Source organism: Sesamum indicum, linkage group LG1, assembly GCF_000512975.1.
Source record: "Sesamum indicum cultivar Zhongzhi No. 13 linkage group LG1, S_indicum_v1.0, whole genome shotgun sequence".
NCBI classification, from domain to species: domain Eukaryota; kingdom Viridiplantae; phylum Streptophyta; class Magnoliopsida; order Lamiales; family Pedaliaceae; genus Sesamum; species Sesamum indicum.
In genome coordinates this window covers 14018850-14036965 of record NC_026145.1, presented here as the reverse complement: position 1 = coordinate 14036965, position 18116 = coordinate 14018850, and the positions used below count along the sequence as shown (strand labels likewise).

The window sequence follows — 18116 nt, the reverse complement described above, 5'->3', positions numbered from 1 at the left end:
CAGGTTTAGTGTTCAATTGTATTGTATATACCGATGTTAATTTCTTAATAGAAATGGCCCGTGCAGTGCACGTGGCCATTCGATCTAAAGTGCGGATTAGGTAAAAAGTGATGACGTGTTTTGGAGGGAAATAGGAGGCTGATAATTTATTTTTAGGCAATTTCCCACCAATATCGTCCATTTGTTGGAGATTTTGTAGAGGGTAAAACCATGTCTTCCTCACAAGTTCAGGGTACACTTGTGTTTGTGAAAATGTTGCTTAGTTGAAAACGTTATGGACAATAGATGATTTAAATAAATGGTTCAATTATTGTGTTTTCTTAAACCAAGACGGACAAAAGATTGCTGTTGAGTTTGGATATTTCAATGTTAGGGTTAGGGTTAGGGTTGGAAATTGTTTTGGGGGTGTAAAGTAAATTTTTCTTTGGCTGCCGTAAAGCTCATCCTCATTTATCTTACCCTACATGTCTTCCTCACGTATGATTTGGATGACAAAAAGTGCAGACTTAATTGAGAGCATAATACTAATCTAATTCATTTTAGCGGGCAAAGTACCAATTATCCACCGAATGAGGTCTCATGAATAATTTTAGAATTATGTGTTCGAGTTTCATTGGGTGTTTGGGTATTTGTCTCACTTTATGTAAATTATTGTAATTTATTTATTGATCTCAATTATATTGATATATTAATTGAATGTATGTATTAAAAAAACAAAAAAAGAAGTGCCAATTACCCATTAAAGGACAAGCAAGTTTTGTCAATAATTCTCGAGCTCAAAGTTATCCAACAATAATCAAACTTGGGCATATACGAGTGCAACATCCTAATTCCCTAAAGTTCTTACAAAAGTTTCCTAGAAAAAGACAACACGAAAGGAGTGCAACTCACCCCATGTTTTGTTCCTATTTTCATTCTCAACTCACCCCATGTTTTCAGGTACGATCTTATTTTATTAATTAAACTTATATTTACCTAAAAAAAACTTTTAGTTTTCAATATGAAATGTATGTTTTAGATTTTGTAAAAATTTTCGTGCGAAAATAAAAATACGGTTGATGATATTATATTTTGTTATTGATGACAAATTAATGTTAATGGAAAGAAAATTGGGTTTGATGATATTATGTGTTTTTATAGTGTGAAGCAAAGCAGGACTACTGATCATTCATCCCCCACTTGAAGAAATGTTTGGAGATAATGAGGTTTTCCCACTTACTTGAGGGTTGAGATAAAGGCATCGGATTTCCTGACAGGACAAACTAAGAAAAAGCATTTTATTCTTGCATGCTGCTGCTCTGGGTCCTCCATCCACACTCCCCATTTCCCTTTTTTATTATTTACTTTGCAGTAAGGGTATGCTCCATGTGTGCGTAAATAATAAATTATAGTGCTTTTTTTAAAAAAAAATTAATATAATTATAAATATTTTTTCATGCTTTGAAAAATTATAAATATCTCAGTTGAATTATAACAGTCTTTTAATAAATACCCTCTTACAATAGGCTGTCGCGAGAGGGTATTTAATAGTCGGCCTTGATCCCATATGATGTTTGTAATTTTTTTTTTAAAAAAGAAAATATTTGGAATTATAACAAATTTTGAGAAAGCCTTTTGTCATTTGAGGTTGTGGGCGGTGCAAACTTTTTCTTCGTGAAACGTTTATAAAAGTGGAAGAAAAGAAAGTTACATGATAAACAAAAAATAAAATTATATATATATATATATATATATATTTATATACATTGATTAAATGAGAAATACACTTTTGTTTTTACATAGTATAAAAACGCTAATTTATATATAGAAGAAAAAGCGTGCTTAAAGTAAAATCAGTACCACAAATAAACTTTCCAACAATTAGAACCCTTTAAAGAGTGCACGAAATCATTCTCATCGTCCAATCAAAACCTTGGGACTTTTTCAGCCTTGATTCTTGATTTATATATATATATATTGCTTTCATCTTAAGTCATCTCTATTTATATACATATAATTTAATCAAGAAAATGTGTTTAACTACTTTTATGGAAAATTACCAACATCCCTCTAATTTCATTTAATAATTACTCTAATCCATTCATTTCTGTTAAATTTTTATTCATTTTTTATATTAAATTAATCAAAATGCGCTTATAGAATTTGAAATAATTTTACTTATTTTTAAAATAAATAAATATTTTTATGGACCAAGTAGATAATTTTTTTATAATTTTTAAAATTTTTTACTCATCTCGTCCAATATCTTTTTTTTAAGAAAAAAAAGGTTCAATAAGAATAAAATTGATAATGTCAAAACTCCATTTAATGATTACATAATTAATAGTTTCATCAAATATCGATCGTAATAATATAGGGATATTCGTAAGTATATCAAATCTTAAAAGAAGCTCTTTGTAATTCGTCGAATCATTGAATTGCATACGAAATATTTATTTTACAATATTATGTTTTCAGTTTACTTTGACTTTAATGAAAATGAACAAACTTAACAAAATTAGTAAAATACTAAAAAAATATTCATCATCTAAAGTTGGAGCGTTGCAACTCCCAAATACGTTACGCAAGTAAGATATCATTTTGTAAGATTCTATCGAGATTTGCAGGCGTGTTTGGCAAATTCAATTATTTGAAAATTATAAATAGGAAGCATCAATTATATTATAAACGTACATCAAATTATTCAAAATTCTATTAAATACATCAATAATTTCATAATAAATAGATCAACAATGACAATAGATACCACAACAACATATAATACTAGTGATGAAATAACGAGCATTCATTTTAAACTTGTCACTGGAAATATATATAAAGTAATAAAAAAATTGTGCATAGAGTTTCACTTTAAATAATTAGTGAGGCATTCATTGTGACAACACAATGTAGTGACAACGATTATTTGTAGTCAGTACACCATTACTATATGTATCTCTAATTATCTTTAATGACGATTTTATATATAATTTTTGAAAAAAAATACAAGCAACCCTCCGTGATATTGCAAATGAGCAAATTACCCCCAATGACATTTGTTTGATTTTTTTATGGAAAAGCTTTAATGTAAATCTATGATTTCAAATTTATTTATAAAACTTCAACCTCAACCATTATATCAGAACATCATAACTGACAATTGTTTAATTTTATTTTGGGTATTTTTTTGTGTTCCGCAGATATTATAATTTAATAGCGAGATTTAAAAGTGTTTAATAGTTGGTTAGTTTTGTTTTATTATTATTTTTAAATAATTGAAGATATATGTGTATATATTATAAATATAATCACCAGTATTTTTTTCTAATTGATGTAAAAATTGGAATGTGTGTATATATGTATAAAAATAAGTAACATAATAATACAATGATGTTTAGATATGTATGAGAATTCTTTGGATTGAGAGAGAAATTAATATGTTTTGGGGTTGAAATCATCATTCATTTTTTTATTTATATAATTTATAGGAGTATCAATAAATTGCTACATATATTGATTCAATTAGTAAATTCACATTACAATAAATTTATATTAAGTGAGCTAAATATTTATCCGCTACAATTAATTTACAATAAGTGAGACAAATTCACACGTGTGATGGAACTCAAACCCATAATCTCGAATTTATTCATGGGATCTCATATTAAAATTATCGTTCCATTGCAAATGAAATTGATAAACAAATTTCATATTTAAGAAAATAGATTGAGATCTAATTTAATAGGTGAAGTTGAAAATTATGGATTCGAATCTCACCGACATATTTGTAATTATACAAGTAGTTATCTTTGTATTTTCATAATAGTTATTGATTAATTTTAGATATATGATATTTGATAATAGTTGTTAATTAGTTATAGATATATGATATTAATGATTAGTATATTGATTGTTATAATTTGTGAATGAAATCATGATATTATCGATTTTCTTAAAATAAACTCACTACAAGAAAATGGGTCAACAATGATAAGAAAAAGAGTCGGGCTAATTAACAAGTAAAATTATTGCTGCTAACTTATATAATTTAATACAAGAAATTTACTTTGCTAATTAATTTAGTAATAAATTATTTAATATATATATTAAATAATATAGATTAACAACAGAAAATTTATTTGTTAATTAGTTGGATACTTATTTTAACATAAGAAATTTTCAATACTTATTGAACCATTTTTTTTGTAGTATTTATTTATTTATGAAATTTAATATAATGAACTCTTCTGGATCAAGTTTTACCAGAATTCAACCCAATACCAATTGCTGCTACAAAACAAATAAGATGTTTTCAGAGTACTTGGTAAAATTTCTTAAAAATAGCTTATGATAAAAAAATTATTAAAAAAAAAAGCTGTGGGAGCTTTATAATTTCTTCTAAAAAAGGGGTTCCTAATTTACTTTGAAAATTTAATAAATATTTTAAATTCTTAAATAAAGAAAATATTTAAGGATGAAATTAAAAAACAATCGAATTATATGAAAAGTCAAAATAATTGATAACGGGTCTTTTTTCTTTAAGAATTTATTTTGAACATTATCCTTTCTAAAGGCTTCACATTTAAAGTATTTTATTTTATTATATTTAGTGTAAATAATAACTTAATTTTTTAATGTACTATGTTACTAATGCTTTTGTCTTTTTTAGACTGAAAATATAAAGTAAATTATTATATTGTTCAATTGAGCAGAAAAAAAGAAAAAGAAAAATAGTTTTTCATGTGGAATAAAGTATGGAGCAAAAGTTGATGTATTGGATCACAGAGGAATTTTTTTTCTTTCATTTCAAATATTTTTCTTTATTTAAACTTTTATATTAACAATTTATTTATTTATTTAAATTTATATAAAATAAAAATAATGGTTTTATGTGATAATTGTTCAATTTTAAATTTACAGGGGCAAGATTCTATATAGATTATAATACCACTAAAATAAAATTTTACTTTATTAAGTATAAGGCTATATTTGCCCACTTAGGCTGAATTTTAAAATTAGGAGGTATTTGCATATTTTGACAGTAGATATGTGTTTTTATAGTATGGGGAGACAAAATGAACTGAATCATTCTTTTTTATTGGACGCCAACACCCATTGCTTTAAGATATCACAAACTAATTAAATACTTCAACACTTTTAAATTAAAATTCAAATAAAATAAAAAAATAAACTATTATAAAATCAAAGAAATACTTTTTATAAAACTCAAAATCACGGAATAATAATTATGGCCCTCAACCCTGCCACTCGAACAAGAGCCGGATAACATTAACATCTTGAGTTAGTTCACACAAATTTTGGTACGCAGCATAAGAACTTACTTTGGGTATAAACATTTATGCATTGTAGATAAACACAAGACTTTTGGAATTGATTGTTATTTAAAAGTTGTTGTGTTGTGATGGGGAGAGAGAGAGAGAGAGAGAGGACAAGTTGAAGTTGGTTTTGGTTCTCAGAAAAGAGCAAAAAAGAAAAGGGATTTATAATTTTGTACAAGTGGGTCATTTTTGTTGAATGTCCTACTCTACTTCCCACTTGCTGGTCTTTGCTGTCTGTGCAGCTGCATTTGGCTCTTTTTTCCAAACTGACCAATTGCACTATTTTCTCCTATATTTTAGTATTTCTGTGTTCCTCTCAATCTCCACCCTCAGCACCCCCCCCCCCCCTTTTTTTCCGCCCCCCCCCCCCCTCTTAGTTTCTCTATCCTCACACAATTCAAGATGGTAAAAGATGTACTTCATTTGACTCTCTCTAAGCTTTTACTGATGAAATCTTAATCTGAAGATCAGAAAGGAGCAATCTTTATGTAGTTATAGGTTCAGTTTCTGATATACATATGTGGGTGTTCTTGTTCTTTTCCCTTGTATATGGTTAGTAGAGGTGTGATGATTGTTGTAGTATTTTATTGATTTGGGTTTTTGGTCTGCTCTGAGAAGGGTTGGTCAGAAAGGTGTTTTTCTTTCATTTGGGTTTTCTAGGTATTGCTGTGCAGAAGGTAAACTTGAATCGGTGTTTTCTTGGTGATGATGGGTTTTGTTTAACTTCTTGGATGCTGACCAAGAGGGTTTGTTGCGGGAGCTTGATATTTGCATTTCTTGTTTTTCTCCGTTGTCATTTGGTGATTGAGATTCATGCTTGGATTGAGGCAATGGAGAGGTTCATGGACAGGTTGTTTCTTGTTTAGCATTGACTATTTCAGCTCAGGGGAAAGGAAATGAAAAATTTTCTAAAGAAACTTCATATAGGCTCCAACCACTCTGAAGATTCTGAAGGTTCGACTTCATCATCAAAGGGCAATAACAGGTCGGGTGATGGTTCACCAACTGAAAGGCTTTCACACTCTAAGTCTGAGCATAAGCCCTTCTCGACTATTTCGGGATGGTTGAATTCTGTTACAAATAGGCATAGTCCAAGCCCGCCATCCTCGTCTAATGTGACAAGAGGGGAGAGAATGGAACCTTCTGATTCTGCAGGCAGTAGTAGCCTGGATACTGCTGTAGATGCAGTGAGGCGTGATTCGGGGTCTAGCAACTCGAGGGATCAAGATATAGAGGAGGAGTATCAAATTCAGTTGGCTTTAGAGTTGAGTGCAAAGGAGGACCCTGAGGCTGTTCAAATTGAAGCTGTAAAGCAGATCAGTTTAGGCTCTTGTCCTCCTGAAAATACTCCAGCTGAAGTTGTGGCGTACCGATATTGGGTAAGGTTTTTACTCATGTTTTCCAAATGCTAATCCTGTTTTTTTGGCTTCTTGCAACTGTCTTTGCAGCATTGTTCTAACGTATTGTCATGTAATACACTGTATATAATTGGCATAGTACATGGTTCTGTGACTGTTCGACGAATTAGAATTAACAGCAGTTACATTTTTGAGTTAGCATGAATACAATGCCCCGGTAGTTTTATTGCTGACCGAATGATAGGTTTAAGTGCTTGTACTGTATTACGGCCATCAATTCTACTCCTTAATCAGTTTATGAACTTTGCGCCTGGGATAGGCATGATAGCTAGGGGGTTAGGAAGTTGAGAGTTCCTAAGTGGAGAAGCATACTTGCAGACTAACTTTGAACAATGTGGAAAACTGGGACTAGGAGAGCCATAGATACTGAAGTCCCAGTTCAAATATATGAAACAGTTGGTGTGGTAACAGAGAACTTCATCTTCAAACTCAAATGACGCCTCAATGGAATTGTGAATTACTCCAAGGTTATGAATAATAGCTGGCTTTTCACAACGAGTGAATGAGTACATATATGTAACCTAACCCTAGCTCACCTTAATCATGGAGATACTCTTATGAAAAGCCACTACAGACTAAAGATTGTGAACATTAGGTGAAAACTCTAAATTATGAAAAGTAGAGGCACACACTTGTTCATATTCGATGCTTAATCTGCTTAATAGTCACCTAAAATTGCAACACAACTTCTAAGATTCTAATTTCTAGTGAAAAACCTAAAAAAAAAATCAGATTGTGAGAAAACAATTCGTAGACCTCTGAAGTAGCTGAAGTTCAGGTCCTATATTACTTCTGAGGCAGACCCCATTATCTCCATCTTAGAGCTCAAAATAATTTTTTGCAATGATATACCTCTAACTCTTATTCGTTTAAAAGATATGCCAGTATAGAATTGTCTGTTCCTGCTCAAACACCTTTATGTCAGTTATAGTTTGCTGCAGTTTCATTGCTTAGTGCTTTCCGAAGATACACTTTGTCATGAAAATTGTCTGAACTGTTTTTCCTTGTATAATTAGCATAATCAATTTATTCATTTGTTTTAAAGTAATTAGTGATTGCCTGAGAATGAAAAAATTCTGTGTCTCTCTCTGTGTTGTTAACTTGGTTGTTCATCACTTGCTCTCTTTGACCCTGCTATCTAGCTGTTCAAGCCCTTAAATAATTATGAGAATGACTGTTGAATAGAAAAATACGCTGCTCTGATTAACATGGAAAAGGTTCCTCTTCATATCTCATGCTTCCTTCTTTCAAGTTACTAAAGTTAGTGATATATGATTGGAGTATCAAGCATTCAATTTCTTTGCTTCCTTTGTATTGAAACCCTTTTATCCTCAACCATCTATTGATCAAAGTTTATATATCAGTTATTTCCACTTCATCTCGTAGTTCATGGTAGTCATAGTGATTTCACGCTAGTTATAAAGCTCAAGATTTTCTATTAGTATGTTACAACAATAGGAAAGCAAATTATTGACAAGATCGGCAAGATTTAGCTCATTGAGGCTTGTTTCAGGGGCAAAGACAATAAACTGGCTAGAATTAGTATTTCCCCAAAATGGTCCACTCTCTGTTGCCAGGTACTCTGTACATAAGGATTCCCTCCCTACTGATCCAACTTGCTTATAGTGAAAGCCGTACTGCAGATTCTTTACTCATGTAATTAACTTTGTTAGTTTGGTTGTCTGCTTCACAAATCAATTGTCCAACTTTTCTTTTCCCTTTCAAAACCATGCGGAACATAAATTGGACTGAGTAACTATCTTATCTGAATTCAAGACATCTAAGCGTATTGATTCTTCTGACCAAGAGTCAAGAGTAGGGAATTATCCATGTCTATTTAGAAATATAAAGGATCCTGCAAATGTTTACAGTATCCTCCTTCTGTCTCCAGCCCTTTTTGATAGTTTTCCATACTGTAAGAAACATGAAGATGTGTGGCAGGTAACACTGTTCACAAAATCTTTTTTCTTTATGTTATCAGTATATCCCGACAGTGCAATTATATAACTTTTTCTGATTAACAAGATCACTCATTATACTACATGGTCCTTGTTCTGCATATATTTATTTTTTTTACTTCAAAGAAGATCTTTTCCCCAATGCATGATCCTCTTTGCTTCGTTTCTAACATATCTCATATTCTAGATTTATCCATGCTTCACAGAATTACGATGCTCTTAGCTACGATGACAAGATTCTGGATGGTTTCTATGATCTTTATGGCATCTTGACTGAATCCACTTCAACTAGAATGCCTTCCCTAGTTGATTTGCAAGGGACACCTGTATCTGATGACATCAGTTGGGAAGCCATTCTTGTCAATAGAGCAGCTGACACCAAGTTGTTGAACCTTGAACAGAAAGCCTTAGAGATGGCTTTCAGATTTAGGTCACATTCTGTTAATTTTGTAACCCACAATATGGTGCAGAAGCTTGCTACTTTAGTTTCTGACCACATGGGGGGTCCAGTTGGTGATCCTGACCGCATGTTGATATCATGGAGAAATCTCAGTCGTAATCTGAAGGCAAACCATGGGAGCATGGTGTTGCCACTTGGTTCTTTGACAATTGGACTGGCTCGTCATCGGGCGTTGCTATTCAAGGTATAACATGCTTGTTGCTGCTGTGAGCATTTACCCATTACTTCATTGATTTTCTCTCACCACACACACACACACACACACACACACACACACACACAGATATTACATGCAGATATACATATATGCGTATATATATGTACATATATATTTATATGAGTGAATAGGTATGTATAAATTCACTCATTTATTTTTCTTAGGAATTTGCTTCATAATTAATCATAAAACTCGATGATATGTTGTTAGTTGGTGTAACTTGTACTTCATTTCATTTTCATTTTTCTAGTTTCTGTGTTGTTGCTATTAGTTAAATATTATAAGCTTCCTTGGTATGTGGGTTTAGCATTTCAGCGAGGATGCTGCATGCAACATATATGGATGTCAATGTTCTATAGCAGCTTTATGATTTATATTGTAAGGAATGTATAATTTGTATCAGATACCTCAGCTCTCACATAGCCCAGACTGTCAAGTTTACAGGTCCCTTATCCTCTATTATTCTATGGTAATGAGCATGTGACAGTCATTCAATGGCCTGCAACGAATACATCCATTGAGCATTGACAGATAAGTGCAACTTTAATTCAACCTTCTGTCTATTCAGGTTTTGGCTGATAGTTTGGGCATCCCTTGCCGCTTGGTGAAAGGACAGCAGTTTACTGGTTCTGATGACGTGGCAATGAACTTTGTCAAAATTGATGGAGGAAGGTAACTGCTGTTTAGTTGGCCTATCCTCATGCTATCTTTCTAAATTGGTAGCTGATCGTGACTGTTTTCCCCTCTGGTGTTCCGCCACTTGTTCTTTTGATTTTTGTCAGACTTTAGCAGTTCAATATGGACTTCTTGATTTTATATCCCATGTTATATCTTTAAGTGTATTAAATGAACAAAGGCAATAAATTCTGAATTTCTTGAGGTTTCAACAGAAGATGCATCTCTTGTCTCCAAGTAGCAGCAAGGGTGCTAAATGTGGCCACAACTTGTTTGCTGATTTTTTGAAAATCTTTATATTAATTCTTGCTAATTCTTTTTCAAGGTTTTTGACCTTGATGCTTGTTTAAGAATTGTGATGGGAAGTTCTAGTATATGCACTGTTTAAATTGCAAATTGGATTCCATTAAATATCACGATTTTGATAAGTGATTCTTAAAACTATAATTGTTTTCCTAGATTATTTTTATGAAAAGTGGATAATTTGGTCCAGGGAATACATTGTTGATCTGATGGCAGACCCTGGTACGCTCATTCCATCTGATGCAGCAGGCTCCCATATAGATTATGAAGATTCCTTTCTATCTACTACTGCTGCACCTATAGATGCTCTCCCTTCTCATATGACTTCATCCAGTGGTGGGGAAGCTAGTTCATTGGAAGATACATCAGAGGTCGTCACAGCAGACAAGAGATCCAAATTCAGGGAGAGTATTACTCTTGGAAAGGAATCACTCGATAGAGGAGAGCATTTGTCTTCAGGTTCGGTAGTACAGCAGCCGATGAAAGCTCAGGGAGGATCTAAACAATATGTCAATAGTTCAAGGCATCCTTGGGATGTGAAGAAAGAGCCAGCACTGGAAATCTCCAGCAGGCCTAATCATCCTTACATGCATGCAAGATCTCCTTCCTGGACAGAGGGTGTTAGCTCCCCAGCTGTTCGAAGAATGAAAGTGAAGGACGTTTCACAATACATGATGGATGCTGCCAAAGAAAATCCTCATTTAGCTCAGAAGCTTCATGATGTTTTACTGGAAAGTGGTGTTGTTGCACCTCCAAACTTGTTCAGTGAAATGTACTCGGAGCAGTTAGATATGCCACCGGCAGATCTCAAGCTCCCAACACAAGAAAAAGAAAAGAAAGGTTATGATAAAGCAAAAGGCCATAACCTTGACCGAGTTTTTCTCCCCCCGCTGCCTCAGCATGGTTTTCATTCTAGGGGCAATGTGGATAAGCACCCACAGCATCACTTGGATCTAAAGGAAGTTACTGAACGTGATGTTTCTTCAGATTCTGAAATAGCTCCTGCAAAATACAAAAAAAATGTTCCGGTTGCTGCAGCAGCAGCAGCAGCTGCAGCTGTTGTTGCCTCTTCAATGGTAGTCGCGGTTGCAAAAGCAAACAGTGATCCCAAACTCCAACTTACAACAACAGCTGCAGCTGTTGTAGCAACGACTGCAGCTGTTACTAAGCAGTATGAGGCCTTGGAATCTGCTACTCATTCACCAGATTCTCCTGGTGCTATTTTCAGTCCGGCAGTGTGTGTAAGAAGTGATGGGGATGCTGATGCCATAGTGTATGAACAACGAGGAAGTGGTGATCGAGAACATGAGGGTCCAGGAGCCATTTCCGAAGGTGAAAGAATATCGGATAGGTCAACTGGGAATGAAAGTTCAAAATCTGATGTAACAATTGATGACGTAGCAGATTGTGAAATCCCGTGGGAGGATATCACCTTGGGTGAGCGTATTGGGCTTGGTACTAATCCTGCACTATATTCTGCTATTGTACTTATTTCTAACAAGTACTTGATCTTAGTTCAGACCACAAATGTTTTTGCTTTCATTGTTGAATTCACTTTTATGCAGGATCTTATGGTGAGGTATATCGTGGAGACTGGCATGGAACTGTGAGTTTCTGAAAGCTTGTGGTTACTAGTTTCTGTTTATTTTTGTAATATGTAGACATTTAAGACAGGTTAAATTAAATTATTTACCCCAGGTTTTCTGCTCCCATTTTCTGTGGGAGATAAAGATAGAGACCCTTTCATGACTTTCATGATTTCACAAATTGAAATGCTTATAGAAGTCTCTCAAATCTCTATTTTGAATTCAGCCTGATACAGAAAAATCAGAAATATTTAGGATTCAAGAAAGGACTCTTTCTTTTTTCCCTCTAAACCTCGTAATTTTTTTAATTGGGTTGGGGGTACTTTGTGGTTAGCTAATTTGGTTTCAGCGAGCAGTGGGCCATTTAGGTTGGTTGCTTGAAACTTTGTTTTGTTTGACCTTCTTGCGTTCAAGCCTCATAGGCTCTTGGGAATACATTGTTTATCATTTCCAGTCTGTTAAATTTGTGGGGCTCTCCATATTCTGCATCAATGTGAAAAGCATAAGTAAACTTGACTTGAATATTTCTGCTTGTATGGCTTGGTTAGATCATTAATAGAGTGAGTTATGTGTGTAACAAGAGACTGAACTATAAATTGGTCTTTAGCCCATTGTTTGCAAATAACTAAACCTTCCGACTTTTCAGCAATTCATAGAGCCAGTTAGAAAAAAGACCTGCTTTCAAGTTGTCAAATTGTTCTAAGATTCAGCATGCTGGTATTTTCTTAAACTTAGTATACGTTCTTGAAAGTCTTCTAACAACACCCTCTTGTTTAAGTATTTTTTGTGTGATCATGTTTGATACAGTTATATGTCTTACATTTATGTTTTATAAGTCTGTTTGTTTCTGGGCAGCTGATATTGACAAAGAGTATTTACACCTTGGTTCCACTTTTAGGAAGTTGCTGTCAAGAAGTTTCTTGACCAAGATATAACGGGTGAATCTCTTGAGGAATTCAAGAGTGAGGTACGATCACTCTTTTTCCTGATATTGCTTCTGCACTTTCTAGCATTTGGAGCCAGATCTTGCGCATAATCTAGTGTACCGCATTCAAGTATATGTATTTATTGACAAGTAGGTGGTAGGAAATCTGGCTTCAGGATGATTCCATCGTGTTTGGATATCTTTTCTACTTGATTCCCAATTGACTGAAAAATTGTGATATGTTCGATTGGGATGATTTGGCTTAGTTTTGGTTTATGCAAAATTAGGGAAAAAAATCTTGCTCATTTTACTCCTACCTTGCTCCTAGTCATTACCTCTCTGTATATATACACACATATGTAGTCCTTGTGTCTGAGTTGAATATAATATTAATTCAAAAACATAAAAATGTCTTAACTGGACGTGATATGACATCTACAATAGCTTTTATCCCTCTAAAATTCACAATCAAACTCATCATTCAACTTTACCCCTTCTATCCAAATCTCGAAACCAAGCATCCATCACATTCCCGAACATGATTTTCAGCAACCTCTTTCCGTCTTATTCACACCCAACTTTGAGAATTGCCAAAACTTTTTTAAAATGAAAACAAACACAGCCATGAAGTTCAAGTCAATCCATTATTTTGGGACCTTTGATGAGCCATTTTTTCAAATGATTAGCTAGAAATTTGAGCATCTTTATGTTTTGTATTTACCTTTTACATACTCCCATGAAACAGTCTCAATTGTTTCGTTTCCTTCACTTACAGCTACTCATTTTGAAATTTTTGCATTTAATTTGACATGCTATTGATGATCTGACATGGATAGGTTTACTTGTATGTTTTTCAAGGTCCGAATCATGAAAAGAGTCAGACATCCAAATGTAGTTCTCTTCATGGGAGCTATAACTCGTCCTCCAAATCTTTCTATTGTTACAGAATTTCTTCCTAGGTATGGTATTATTCTTCCAATTTCCTGAATCTTTGATCCATGTTCTTTCATAATTTGCATCTTCTGGAGATTTATTAACTTTTAGCCACTGCCTGTTCTGTTCATATGCCTCTTCTAGGTTATGCTTTGTTAAGTGCCTGCTAACATTCCGAAACTTTGGCAAATTATATTTGATTCAAAGAGAATTTGATACATTTAACCATGACAGTTCTTGAGTCAAATTTGACTGCGGCAAAAGCATGGGATTGAAAAAGACACTTGGCATTAAGTGTTACAACTTCTTTTAGATAATTAATAATTGGAACAGGAACTTCATCTTTTCTTCGTTTGACATTTTGTAAGGAAATATATTGCATGTTTAATATAATTTCTAGAACTTGTCTGAATAAAGAGACCTATGAAGATGTAGAATTTGGATTAATTTAAGATAGGTGTACCCTTATTTGGATCCTGCTCAGCATTGTTTACTATGTTATTAACACCAGTTTTCATGGATAGCTAATTTCAAGGGGATCTTCCTGTTCTTCTAGTGCTTAGCTTGCACGTTTCTACAGATTTCATTTAGTGGAATTGGTTTCTATAAAATTTCCTCATTTTATTTATTACATGAGTTGCATAACTGTTACAATTTGGTTGTTATTGACGAATACATTGTATTTCCAGAGGTAGTTTGTACAGATTAATTCATCGCCCTAACAATCAACTTGATGAACGAAGACGGTTGAGGATGGCTCTTGACGCAGTATGCTACTTAGCTTTCTATCATTGTCTTTTGTTGACTTCTAATTTAGGGTGAATTCCTGGTGCTAATCAATATACTTAACATTACAGGCTCGAGGGATGAATTATTTGCATAATTGCACTCCAGTTATAGTTCACCGGGATTTGAAGTCCCCAAACCTTCTTGTGGATAAGAACTGGGTTGTCAAGGTGATATTTAAATGACTTAGAAATATGATGTTACCACTATTATATTTAATCACAATGCATCATCTATTACTTTGCATATCAGGTGTGCGATTTTGGATTATCAAGAATGAAACACAGCACATTTCTTTCCTCAAGGTCTACCGCTGGGACGGTAAGCTGGTTTTGCATTTTTATTGTGGTCATCATCTCTGTGATGCTGCACTAAGTAAACCTTTGCTTATTTTCCCCTTTTGTATCAGAACTTAATTTCTGTTCTTGAGTATATACTTTGCCATTCTTTGTTATCATCAGCTTAATGCACTAGATGTTAGATTCTCTCAATAAACTGGCTTGTTGCTGTCCCTCATTCTGTTCCTGCTAATATGGTTCCATTGTAGTATGTGTTCATTTTCTGTGGCATTTTTCCTCCTTTCTCCATCCCCTGTCTCAGTTCTGTCTATTTTCTTTGATGCCTTTGCCTTCATCAAACAGCATGATGATCCATCATGCAACCAGCTAATTTTTGTTGCGTCATTGTATTATCAGCCATTTTGTAGAAGATAGCTCAATTGCTGTTGGTCCTATTACTCTCAAGCCTTTGGAGATGTTTGATTGCCAAGTTTCGCCTTCGGAAAAGGTGGTTTGCTGTGATCTATGGTTCACACATAAATATACGAATTTACTATGCCTATATCCGTTGTAGGAAAAGGACCAGCTCTGCTTCTTTGCATCTTACCTCCAGCATATGTTCAAATCTGTGAGGTCTGTGGTTGTCTGTGAGTTGAATGAAAAGAATACGATCGTTTAGGTTGACATTTGGTTTGTGAAGCTAAAATATTGATGAAACGGCAGCTAGTTTTAGAGTGTCTTAGACATCAGTTAATTAATATACAATCAAATATCTTATCTTGTAGTATAATGTCCTTAATTTCAGTATTTGGAGCAGATTCACTAGTTTGACTTCACATTGTCTTTTCATAGCAATATGTTAACTGTGCTCGATGACAAAAAGTGTGCTTTCCGGCTGGCGGGCATTCTATGATGCAATATGAGAAATTAGCTTTGCACCTTTTTGGTTGTGACAATGTGATAAGATGATGCTCAGCACTCAGATGATCTATCCAAGTGCATGTACTTTGCTGACTTAAGTGGAAGCATTAGATATTTATTGATTCTTCATTATTAATAATGTTGAGAAATAGCATTACTGATGCTCTTCGGTTCCTTCATTCTCAGGCAGAGTGGATGGCACCAGAAGTTCTGAGAAACGAGCCATCCAACGAGAAGTATGTAGTGCTCTTATTAGTCTTGAATCAGCTAGAATACAATTGTAAACACTCAAAAAAGTCGTAAAAGTAATGTATTAACTTTTGTTAACTCTATAATTTTGTAATTGTTGATCAAATGCAGATGTGATGTTTATAGCTTTGGCGTCATACTGTGGGAGCTTTGCACTTTGCGGCAACCTTGGGGAGGAATGAACCCGATGCAAGTTGTCGGTGCCGTTGGGTTTCAGCATCGTCGTCTTGACATACCGGAAGACATGGATCCTGTTGTTGCAGATATCATCAGGAAATGCTGGCAAACGTGAGTTCAATTACTTCAACATCATTTTCCCTTCCATGTTTCATAATCATGTTTCCTGATTGTTTCATCTTGTAATAAATGTTGGTCATTCTCATATCTGAAACTTGTATAACTGACACGTAACTTTTGAATTTCAACATCTGATCTTATGTGTATAACCTGGTTGGTTGCATACTATGTGGCAATATAAAATTATAATCTGCATGAAGTTGCATGTCCAGTCTCTATATGCACCTGAATATAGTACAGTGAGACTGGACTCATTCATGTTTTCAGTCATATTATTGTGACAATCTGAAATTTTGTTTTTTATAGTAAAATGTTACGTTGTTGCCTGTCGAGCAAAATAAGGAAAAAGAGCGGCGGAATTCGTGTGTCTGAGAAACACTCGTCTGTTTCTGATTGTAATACAATTAGTTCTCTTGAAAACATGCTTACATGAAAGCGATTTCATCTGAAAAGATTACAAAGCACACAAGAAATTTCATGTTTATAACTGCATAATGTTTATCTAATGAAGCCATTAACGTCTTCCTCTTTATACCATAGAGATCCAAACTTACGGCCGTCGTTTGCTGAAATTATGGCTGCCCTGAAACCGCTTCAGAAGCCGATCACCAGTTCCCAAGTCCCAAGACCAGGCAAGAGAAATGAAAAAGGTCAGTCTTCTGTGAACTTAGAAGACCCGAGCGACCGCAAAAGCTAGTGAGGAAGCGAGCATCTTTTTTCCTGATTGAAATGCCTCAAGGTGAGGCACATGAAGCATTGCTTTGATCCAGTGTTGAAAGAGAGTTGGAAAAGATCTTGACAAACACATAGAACGCATTTGAGTTGAGCAGAAATTCCTTTTCTCATTCTTGTTTCTTGGAAGTGTTTCTTTTTGTTTTATTCTTGGCTTTGTCATTTGCCACTAGACACCTCCCACTAAATTGTGCAGCTGTTTGTACATTCAAATGAATTTGTTGTAATTAGTGTTTGATATCTTTGTTTCTCATTGAAGTAAAAGTGTTCTAGTGGGAGGCAAAGAGAACCCATATTTGGTAGCTTAAATTGATTTTTGTTTTTTATGGTTAAAAGGTTAGGTCAGCATGAAGTCGTTGTGTAACTGGCGGGACCTAATTGCCACGGAGTGTTCCTTTTGCCAAAGTTTGTAGAGGCATTACTCAACTTGAGCTTAATTGCTATAGTTCCACCAATATACTAGCAAATCAAATCAAATATTCACTGGACTAAGCATTATGAGCAACCATTGCAACGAAGATCTACGTCTTCAGTAAAGCTTGAACTCATGACAGTTAAGTGAAAAATTAGATGCTTAACCGCCAGTCCATTTTGTTGGTGGTTAGCCTAAATTGAATGTTCCAAGGCGTCAAATATATACATTTTCTAGCAAGGGAGCTTAGTCTTATGATTTTATCTGATTGGATTTTTTATTGTAATTCATGTTTTATCTTTTTTACTTTGGTCGAGTCTTACATGGACCTTAGTTGAACAACATGGTCTTCAAACAACATGTAACATTGTCAACTAATGTGCTGTGTCTCTTTTCTTTGAATTTTCCTGAAACAAGATTGTCCAGAAGTAGAAAACTTGCTGCGGTGCTCTTGTGATCTTTTAGAATGTCGATATGATACGAATGACTGTTCGTTATTAATGTCATTTGGGTATTTTCTCCAGTCTTCTTCCTTTCCTAGCTTGGTGGATAATTTTTAGATTGACGGTTGTGATGTCTGGAAACTGCACGTACATGTACATAATTGTGTTTAGTCATTTGATTTATCAGAAATTCTTGAAAAATATT

General features: G+C 34.1%; 1 protein-coding gene across 4 annotated transcripts; it reads left to right on the top strand.

Moving 5' to 3' along the window:
- On the top strand, window positions 5669-17870 carry LOC105166629 (serine/threonine-protein kinase EDR1). Of its 4 annotated transcripts, none has more exons than XR_848208.2 (13): window positions 5669-6697; window positions 8901-9338; window positions 9940-10043; window positions 10540-11804; window positions 11915-11955; window positions 12834-12902; window positions 13719-13819; window positions 14483-14561; window positions 14651-14749; window positions 14832-14900; window positions 15275-15365; window positions 15965-16014; window positions 16139-16224. XR_848208.2 is itself a non-coding variant. In XM_011086072.2 (13 exons), the coding sequence occupies exons 1-13, from the start codon at window positions 6215-6217 to the stop codon at window positions 17019-17021; spliced, it is 3114 nt and encodes a 1037-aa protein (XP_011084374.1). In that variant the 5' UTR covers window positions 5670-6214; the 3' UTR covers window positions 17022-17870. The 4 variants fall into 4 exon arrangements, 3 of the variants coding, with proteins under 3 accessions (XP_011084374.1, XP_011084366.1, XP_020552624.1); XM_011086072.2 differs by lacking the exon at window positions 15275-15365 and adding an exon at window positions 16865-17870 and having other exon boundaries at window positions 5670-6697; window positions 10540-11786; window positions 16139-16315; XM_011086064.2 differs by lacking the exon at window positions 15275-15365 and adding an exon at window positions 16865-17870 and having other exon boundaries at window positions 5671-6697; window positions 16139-16315.

Bases quoted from the DNA above. Each gene is read 5' to 3' on its own strand.
- LOC105166629 (XM_011086064.2), top strand. From the start codon at position 6,215: ATGAAAAATTTTCTAAAGAAACTTCATATAGGCTCCAACCACTCTGAA. The intron at 11,956-12,833 runs GTGAGTTTCTGA...TTCCACTTTTAG, and splicing joins GTGGAGACTGGCATGGAACT to GAAGTTGCTGTCAAGAAGTT. The intron at 14,562-14,650 runs GTATGCTACTTA...TTAACATTACAG, and splicing joins TGAGGATGGCTCTTGACGCA to GCTCGAGGGATGAATTATTT.